Below are 9,744 nucleotides of genomic sequence, written 5' to 3' on the forward strand. Positions count from 1 at the left end.
ACTAACACAGGAACAGAAAGCCAAACACATGTTCCCACTCATAAGTGGGAGTTGAACAATGAGAACACATGGACACAGGGAGGGGAACATCACACACTGGGGCCTGTCGGTGGTGGGGAGGCTGGGGGAGGGAGAGCATTAGAAGAAACACCTAATGTACATGACCGGTTGATGGGTGCAGCAAACCACCATGACACATGTATACCTATGTAACAAACCAGCACGTTCTGCATATGTATCCCAGAACTTAAAGTGTAACAACAACAAAAAAAAAAGATTAGAAGACAAGCAAATCAGAACAAAATAAGTAAAATTATTTATAATCTTATATGTAAAAACCCCTAAAGATGCCACACACACACAAAAAATGATTAGAATGAATTAACAAATTCAGTAAAGTTGCAGGATATAAAATCAATGTACAAAAATCAGAGACATGTAGACCCTATACACACACACACACACACACACACACACACACACACACACACACACACAGATATTACTCAGTCATAAAAAAAGAAGGAAATCCTGCCATTTGTGGTATGGATGAACCTGGAGAACGTTACACTAAGCAAAATAAGCCACACAAAGACAGACAAAAACTGCAGGTTATCACCTATGTGGAATCTGAAGAAGTATAGCTCAGAGATGGAGAATAGAAGGATCCTTACCAGAGGCTGGGAAGAATAGTAGTGGAGGGAGATGGCTAATGGATACAAAAAATCATCAGAATATGAATAAGGCCCAGTATATGATAACACAACAGGGTGACTATAGTCAATAATAATTTAATCGTACATTGTAAAATAACTAAAAAGGTATAATTGGATTGTCTGTAACACAAAGGATAAATACTTGAGGGGACGGATACCCCATCTTCCATGGTGTGATTAGGATACATTGCATGCCTGTATCAAAACTTCTTATGTACCCCATAAATATATACACCTATGATGAACTCACAAAAATTAAAAATTAAAGATTTTTTTTAATGGATAGCTCACAGAAGCAGACTAAAAGAGTGGTTACCAGAGGTCAGGAGATGGAGGAATTGGGGAAGCACTGGTGAAAGGTTACAGACTTTCAGTTATGAGCAAGCAAGCTCTGGAGAGCTAATATACAGCACGGTAACTATAGTTTGTTGTTGTTGGTGGTGGTGATTTAGAGGCAAGGTCACCCAAGCTGGAGTGCAGTGGCATGATCATAGTTCACTGTAGCCCCCAACTCCTGGGTTAAAGCAATTCTCCCACCTCAGTCTCCCAAGTAGCTAAGACTACAGGCACACATCACCAGGCCTGACTCATTCTTTATCAATTTCTCTAGAGATGGGGTCTCACTATGTTGCCTAGGCTGGTCTTAAACTGCTGGCCTCAAGTAATCCTCCCACCCCAGCCTCCTAAAGTGCTAAGATTACAGGCCTGAGCCACCGCACCCAGTCTATAGCCAACAATACTATGTTACATTCTCAAACTTTGCAAAGAGAACAGATCTAGTGTATTCTCACACCAAAATAAAAGTAACTATGTGAAATGACAGATATGCTAATTAGCTTGATTGTGGTGATCATTTACAATAGATACATGCTACATATATCAAAACAGCACTACATAAACCTTAAATAATTTTTTTTTGTTAGTTATACCTCCATAAAGACGTGGAAAACTATTTACACGGCCACACAGTAGGGAAAGGATGGTCTTTTCAATAAATGGCATTGGGTCAGTTTGCGGGATAAAAATACATCTTGACCTACACCTCACCTAATATAAAAACCCATTTTAGATAAACAGTAAATCTAAATGTGAATGGCAAAATAATACATCTTTTAGAGGAAAATATAAAAAAGAACATTGGCAAAGATTTGGCAAAGATTTAGCAAATATTTATTTTAAAGGATGCAAAACCTAGTAATTCTGAAATGAGAATTGATAAATTGGACTCCATTAAAATTAAAATCTCTGTTTCTCAAAAGCCACCATTAATTGCATAAAAGCCAACCCACAAACTTGACACAGATAGTCTTACTACTAGGTTGGGGCAAACGTAATTACGGTTTTTGCCATCAAAAGCAATGGCAAAACCATTAAAATCAATGGCAAAAAACCAGTAAAATCAATGGCAAAAAACCCCAACCTAATACAAGCATTTTCAAAGACTCACAAAACATGTGAAGAACTACAAACCAGCATAAAAAGATAACCAATAGAAAAATAAGCAAAATGGTTGAATGGGTACTTGACACAAGAAGACACATGGTAGATAGATGACAGAGATAGATGATAAACAGCCATGTAAAAACTACTTAACTGCATTACTCAACATGAAAATGCAAATTATAACCATAAACAATACCACTACACACACACCAAAATATCTTCAGATACCAACTTATGTTAAAATTTGGAGCACCCAGAACCCTCATACACTGCTTGGGGAAATTAAAATTGATGCATGTGTTTGGAAAACTGTTTAGCCCTATTGAATACACCTACCTCTGCCCCAGGTTACAGAAATTCAAAGCCAGATATGTATTTCCAACAGAAATGGGCATCTACCCTATTCAGAACAAGCTCAACTGGCTACTAATGTCTATCAGTGGTTAAATGGATTTATTAAATGGTACATTCAACACAATACAATGTTATACAGCAATAAATATGAGCAGTAATATACAACGACATACAACAGTGAGGCTGAATCACACATATACAATGTTGAGTTAAAGAAGCAGATACGAAAGAGAACGAACTGTATGATTTAATATAAATAAAGTACAAAAATGAATAAAACTAATTTATGCTATTAGGAGTCAGGATACTGATTACCCACACAGGAACAGTGACTACAGAGGAAAATGAGGTGGCTTCTAGAGAGCCCGTAATGTGTTTTCATCTGAGTGCTGGTTACTCATTACACTGTTCCATTTGTAAAAGTCGCTGACAACATTTTCAGGCTTCATTTATTTTCTAAAACACCATAAGCATGACTGTTTTTTTAATCTGTGTCTAACAATTATACTATCTGGAGTCCCTATATGCCTCCCGTCTGTTGGTTCTTGCTATTGAAATCTTCCATCCTTGTGTGTCTTATCTTCAGATGTATGGCGGATATTGTGCTTGAAAAAGTATTAAGAGAAATAATTGGAGCTCTACGGTGGCATTGTTCCTCCAAATAGGATTCTTTTTTCAGTTGCATTTGCTTAGAACTTGGGGTCCCTAGAAGTCTAGATCATCCTAATCGAAGTTTAGTACTTCGGATTTTCCGGACCTCTGATAAGTCAAAGCCAGGCTACACGTGTATGAGGGCTGCTTCATCTCTGGCTGACTCCTAGTGTGTGCTTTAGGACTGCTGTGCAGTAAGGAGCTGGTTTACTTCTTGTAAACAAGACTCATCTCCCAAGGTCGTTGCCTCTAGATATTAACATTGGAGCAATTATCCATGTTCATCTCAAGAGGCTATCTTAGGAGTGTATCCCCAGGGCCTCTCCAAAACTGATAAGTAGGTCTGATATAGTCCCTGTTTAGTCCTTTCCATCATGAACCTGGGATCCAAACATCAGTTCTCAAATCCCCCCAGGCTCATCAGGGCATAAAGAACCTCAAATTCTGTCTCCTCTTTTGCAGAGACTGAAGATGCAGGCAACAAGTTCTCTGCTCTCTACATTTAGCAGATAGGACAGGTCACCAAGTTCTGTTCAGGAAATAACGCATTATAGTCTCTTACGTCCTTACTGAATTTGCAGCCTGTAGAGCAGGAACGTGGAGGCAGCCAAACCAGTGAACTCTGACAGCAGCACAGAACGGTGGGTAAGGTCCGTACGCCTCAGGCTCAAGCTCCTTCTCCCTCTTCTCTCTTATCTTCTCCTCCATTTTCTCTCTCCTATTTGTGGGATAAAAATATATCTTGACCTGTACCTGACCTGATACAAAAATCAGTTTTAGATTGATAGTAAATCTAAATGTGAAGAGTAAAACAGTAAATCTTTTAGCAGAAAATATAAAAAAGGACATTGACAAAGATTTAGCAAAGATTTCTATTAAAAGATGCAAAAAGCAAACATACTCACATATTTTGGGACATCTTCATCATCTAACCGCTAAGGGTTTAAGGTAAGATAACAATTCCTCCAATCTTTTTGGCACTCTGCAGTTTTCAAGGGCTCACTGGCACACGCCCTGCTGCCTGTGATTCTCACAACCTACAAGAACGCCCACATGGGTGACATGAGGTGGCTCGAGGAGATTGAGTGCCCGACTCAAAGTCAAAACAGCAGGGGAGCAACAGAGGCGGCACAAAGGCCAGTGTTCCAACAGCAAGTTTGCAGCATTTTTCTATCACACACCCACACTCACTGTCCTCTCCCCTAAGCCACACTACATAGGAGTTTGTGTCTCTATGGCCTTCTGACCACACGAGCGTTCAGAACCCGCTGACTCTTATAGGCTGAGAGCAGTGTTTTCAAAGTATAGGATCAGAATAACTCGGTGCTTGCTAAAAGGAACTTGGTCCTCAGAACAGAACCAGTACTTCAGAGAAGGGGCAGGAAAATCAGCTTTGTGTCTTGAAGCATCGCAGGTGATCCCAATGCTCACTGCAGCGTGGGAGATGATAGCTTTAGGGCAAGCGAGCAGAGGTGTCCATTCCTCTGGGCAGCCTTGGCTTTCTGAGGTCCCATCACCTCCCTCCTATCTTCTCTCCTGTCGGGAAGATGTTCCACCCAGAAGGTGGGAAGGAAGAAGTTTCTTCGGGGTCTAAGAAGGTGGAAGCCATTTCTCTCCATGGCGAAAACAGAGGTGGTGGGCGAGTGTGCTCAGGATTGGGGTCCCTGCAGGGAATCACCACGGTGCTTCTTTTCATGCTCAGGTCACATAGGGGGTCTTGGGGTGATCTCAGGGATGAGCCCATCAGCTCCCTCTTTCTCATTTTAACCGTTTTTCTAAGAGGCAAGCAGAGCTTTGGTCATGGGCTCATCTCTGCCGTCAAATCACTCTGACTTTGGGCAGATCTCTTCGGATCAAGGCTGCACGTAAGTACTGTAGTGTGGGAAATAAATGGGATCGTTTGTGGTTAGATCCACAGGACAACTAGCAGACAAGAGATGTGGGAAGCTGCAGATACAAAAAGTCTCCGGAGCATGTGCTCAGGGTTACTCCCAGTTTCACTTAAATGCCAGAGGGCCACTCCGTCATTAATCTGTCATTTGGAATCTTATTGCTAAAAGAGGCTTTAACCAGCACTTACTTCCACTAAATGCTTGGATTGGCTCTGAAATGACTACTCAGCCCATGGCATCATGCAGCCTGTTCTAATCCCTTCTGTGATGGGGAGTTCACCTCCTTCCCAGTGCCCTTCGCTGGCCCAGCACTTAAGTCATCTGGGTGACAGCCTGGCTCCTATTTCTCTCTCTCTCTCTTTGCCCCCTGGTTTCTGACCAAGGCAGTGCATATCCCTTCATATGGGAATCCCATTATAACATGCCCCTCATCTCTCCCCCGTGCAGTTGCACCAAGTGGCCGGACACGAGTAAGTCCCAACCCTGACATCCCGGACCCCTCCCTGGAGATCCCAGGGTGGACTGAGGGATCTCAGGGTGCCTGGGTGGGGGCAGAACCAGGTCCAGGGTGGAGAACAGTTTCCTGCTGGAGTGGGGTGGGAGATAGAAGCTTGAGGAAATGGTTAAATAGGACTCCCTTTGCCCCGTAACAGCATCTCCCATTTAAAATCAGCTTTAAAGCTAGAGAACTCCTTCCACATTCAGGATTTCAGCTCTTAACGCTGCATCAGGTAGACACAGTTTCTCTCCTTTAACACACGGTTGAGTAGTTGGGGCATCAGCTTTGAGTCAGGAAAGAGGGTTAAATACTGACTCTATTCCTTTACAAGCTGAGCAACCCTAAAGAGTATTGATCTTCTAATTCTCAGTGGAATCATCTCTCACAGAGCCAAATAGTGCCGTGTGTGGACTAAATAAAAGACCTTAATGTAGATAAGGCACGTAAGCACATTACCCGTCCAAGTGCTCAGAAATGGGGAGTTATTTGCTGGGGGGAAAAAATGATGTGTGTGTTAATCTAGGATTTGAATCCACATTTCTGACTCAAACTTTTCTTTCAGTATACCACTGACCCTAGATATCTGTGAATTCAACTCTGTAAATTGAGATTTAAAAATCCATTCATGGCTGGGCACAGTGGCTCATGCCTGTAATCCCAGCACTTTGGGAGGCCAAGGCGGGTGGATCACCTGAGGTGAGGAGTTCGAGACCAGCCTGACCAATATGGCAAAACCCCATCTCTACCAAGAATACAATAATTAGCCAGGCGTGGTGGCGGGCACCTTAGTCCCAGCTACTCAGGAGGCTGAGGCAGGTGAATCGCTTGAACCTGGGAGGCGGCGGTTGCAGTGAGCCGAGATCGTGCCACTGAACTCCAGCCTGGGTGACAGAGCGAGACTCCATCTCAAAAAAAAAAAAAAAGAAAAAATTTTTTTTTTTTTTTGCTAAATGCTTGCCTGCCCCATCCTACCTCCACCAAAGCTGGTAGCTCCAACTTCCTTTAACCTTCTAGGTTGCTCACAGTTCCTACATCCACATTTGCTTACCCAGCTGCTACTTCAAATTTATCATGTTCAAGATTGAATTTGCAGAACGCGCTCCAAATTCCCCTGGCATCAGCTAGTTCTCCAAGCAACCACATTTTCATCAATACATGGGCTCCTGGGCTCACGGCTCTTGTCCGTTCATTCATCTCAAATGCATGAAATGTCTACTATTCTATACAGTTTAGTTCAACCCTCTTTTACTGGTCTCTACATTATGCCTGGCAGTGTGCAAGATCCTGAGGATGCAGGAATACTGAGTACGGTCCCTACTCTAGAGACTCTCACAGTCTTGCAGAGAGTGGATAGCTAAGCAAAATGTGGAAAGGGTCAATCCTAAAAGAATGCAAAGACCAAAAATAGTGCAGAAACTAGAGTGGTTACCTCTGGGGTGGGAGAAGATGTCACCAGGAGGAGATGCTTAAGTAGGTACTAGAGCAGGTCTTACCAGGCTGACAAGAACTGAAGGAAAAAAATTCAGGCTGGAAGAGCAGAATGAAGAAAGCATATTGGGTGAAAAGGAACAATCAGTGTGAAGGACAAAGACAAAATATTTTGTGTCTTCTAGAACCATACAAACTGCAAAGGCACTGCTAGAGTAGAGAGTGGAGGTCAGACAAGCAGGAGAGTGCACTGGGGTTGAAGCATCCTGGGCCTTGGCCGCCTGGCCATAACCTTGAGCTATTCTGCAGGAAATGGGGAACCTCAGCTACTGTACGGAAAATACATGATAAATTTGTCAGAAAGCACGCTTCGTGCTCAGGCAGAGGTAAGCGCTTTACCTCAGCTTTCCTGGTATGTTCCTGTGGTAGTTCTTAGAGCAAAAGCTCACGGTATGAGTCCCCATAGCCTGCTCTGTCTGCCCAAGTGGGAGCTGCAAGTTACTCCTGCCTCCTATCCACCGTTTTCCCTACATCCCCACATCCCATAGTTTTGGAAAAAGTTGTATCTTCACTTTCATTTATCTATCTTCTGTTTCTGTTGCTTCTTTGATTCATTGGTTATTTTGGAGGATGGTGTTTGGTTACCACAAGTGTGTGAGTTTTCTCCATTTTTTCTTCTTTCCATTGCAAATTTCATTCCTTTGTAATTGAAGTACATACTTTGTGTTATTTCTATCTGTTGAGTATCACTGAGGTTTGTTTTATGGCCTTGCATATAGTCTATCTGGGGGAACGCTCCAAGGATGGCTGAAAAGAATCTTGTTCTATTTTGGGGTGGAGTTTTCTAGAGATATCTGTTTAGGATACTTCATTTGCAATGTTCAAGTCCTCTATTTCCTTGTTGATCTTTTACTTAGTTTTTCCGTTCATTATTGAAAGCGGGATATTTGGTTTTTCAACTACTATTGTTGAATTATCTATGTCTCCCTTCGTTTCTGTCAGCTTTTGCTTCAAGCATTTTGGTATCTGTCTATGTTTGATAAAAGACAAAACATTGATGTAACTTTTCCCAAAAACGTAAGAAGACAGTTATCCTAATACCATTTATTGCATAATGCAACCTTTGCCTGCTGAATTAAAGTATTGCCATAACAATTCACCACATTCCACAGGAACTTGGCTGTTTCTTATGTTTCTAGGGCACTTAATAAACATTTGTTGGTGTTAATGTTGCAGAAGGTTGGGGGAATGGATGGAGATAACCAGAGTGAGAACTCACAGTTCCTACTCCTGGGGATGTCAGAGAGTCCTGAGCAGCAGCGGATCCTGTTTTGGATGTTCCTGTCCATGTCACGGTGGTGGGAAATGACCTCTTCTTTGTCACCAACACAATCCCCAAGATGCTGGCGAACCTCCAGTCCCAGAACAAAGCCATCAGCTCTGATTCCCACCTGCACACCCCCATGTACTTCTTCCTGGCCAAATCCTCCTTCACTGACCTCTTCTTTGTCACCAACAGTCCCCAGGATGCTGGTGAACCTCCAGTCCCAGAACAAAGCCATCTCCTATGCAGGGTGTCTGACACAGCTCTACTTCCTGGTCTCCTTGGTGACCCTGGACAACCTCATCCTGGCCATGGCATATGACCACTATGTGGCCATCTGCCACCCCCTCCACTATGTCACAGCCATGAGTCCTGGACTCTGTGTCTTGCTCCTCTGCTTGTGTTGGGGGCTGTCTGTTCTCTATGGCCTCCTCCTCACCCTCCTCATGACCACGGTGACCTTCTGTGGGTCCCGAAAGATCCACTACCTCTTCTGTGAGATGTACGTCCTGCTGCGGCTGGCATGTTTCAGCACCCACATCATTCACACAGTGTTGATTGCCACTGGCTGCTTCATCTTCATCACCCCCTTAGGGTTCATGACCACATCCTATGTACGTATTGTCAGAACCATCCTTCAGATACCCTCAGCCTCTAAGAAATACAAAACCTTCTCCACCTGTGCCTCACATTTGGGTGTGGTCTCCCTCTTTTATGGGACACTTGCTATGGTATATCTGCAGCCCCTCCACACCTACTCCATGAAGGACTCAGTAGCCACAGTGATGTATGCTGTGGTGACGCCTATGATGAACCCTTTCATCTACAGCCTGAGGAACAAGAACATGCATGGGGCTCTGGGAAGACTCCTAGGGAGACCCTTTCAGAGGCCTAAATGAAGGTAATTTTGAAAAGGGGATTGGAGACTGGAAATATCCTTCACCAGACATCAGGCATTATGTTGTGGGATATACAACAGTCATTAGGGTACAAATCCAGCTCAGAATGAGATGAGCATATCTATCTGTGGTAAAGAAAAGACAATGTGTATCCCAGTGCCTCCCAGACCTCACCAGCCTTGGCAATAAATAATCTGTCATGCTAACACTACTATTAGGATTTTACAGGGTCAAATATTTAAACCTGCTTGATCATAGGCCCACAGTCCTAGGCTTATCTATATAAACCCAGTCATAGCTTAGGGAGGGCTCTAATGTTCTCTAGCACCCATTCACTTATGACCCAGCAGTTTGGCTTCTCTAAGGAGCCTGCTATCTTCAAGCTCTTTGGAGAAGACACTTTGCACTACCCCTACCACAGATGCCCTGGGTGAGGCTTCCCCTTTCTTGACACTCTAACAGGTACAACATGCACCACTTCAATGTTGACATATGGTCACTCTGGACACAACCCATATGGTTCCTGCAGAAATGCCAA

General features: G+C 43.3%; 1 protein-coding gene across 1 annotated transcript; it reads left to right on the forward strand.

The window, feature by feature from the left end:
• The first annotated feature begins 8,120 nt into the window (after positions 1-8,120).
• Positions 8,121-9,206, forward strand: LOC105471841 (olfactory receptor 1D5-like). The gene is given in 3 exon segments (XM_011724609.3): positions 8,121-8,331; positions 8,334-8,499; positions 8,501-9,206. Coding segments are annotated over 3 exon segments (993 nt in total). The 5' UTR covers positions 8,121-8,210.
• Positions 9,207-9,744: the final 538 nt, after the last annotated feature.

Source organism: Macaca nemestrina, chromosome 17 (assembly GCF_043159975.1).
Source record: "Macaca nemestrina isolate mMacNem1 chromosome 17, mMacNem.hap1, whole genome shotgun sequence".
NCBI classification, from domain to species: Eukaryota; Metazoa; Chordata; class Mammalia; order Primates; family Cercopithecidae; genus Macaca; species Macaca nemestrina.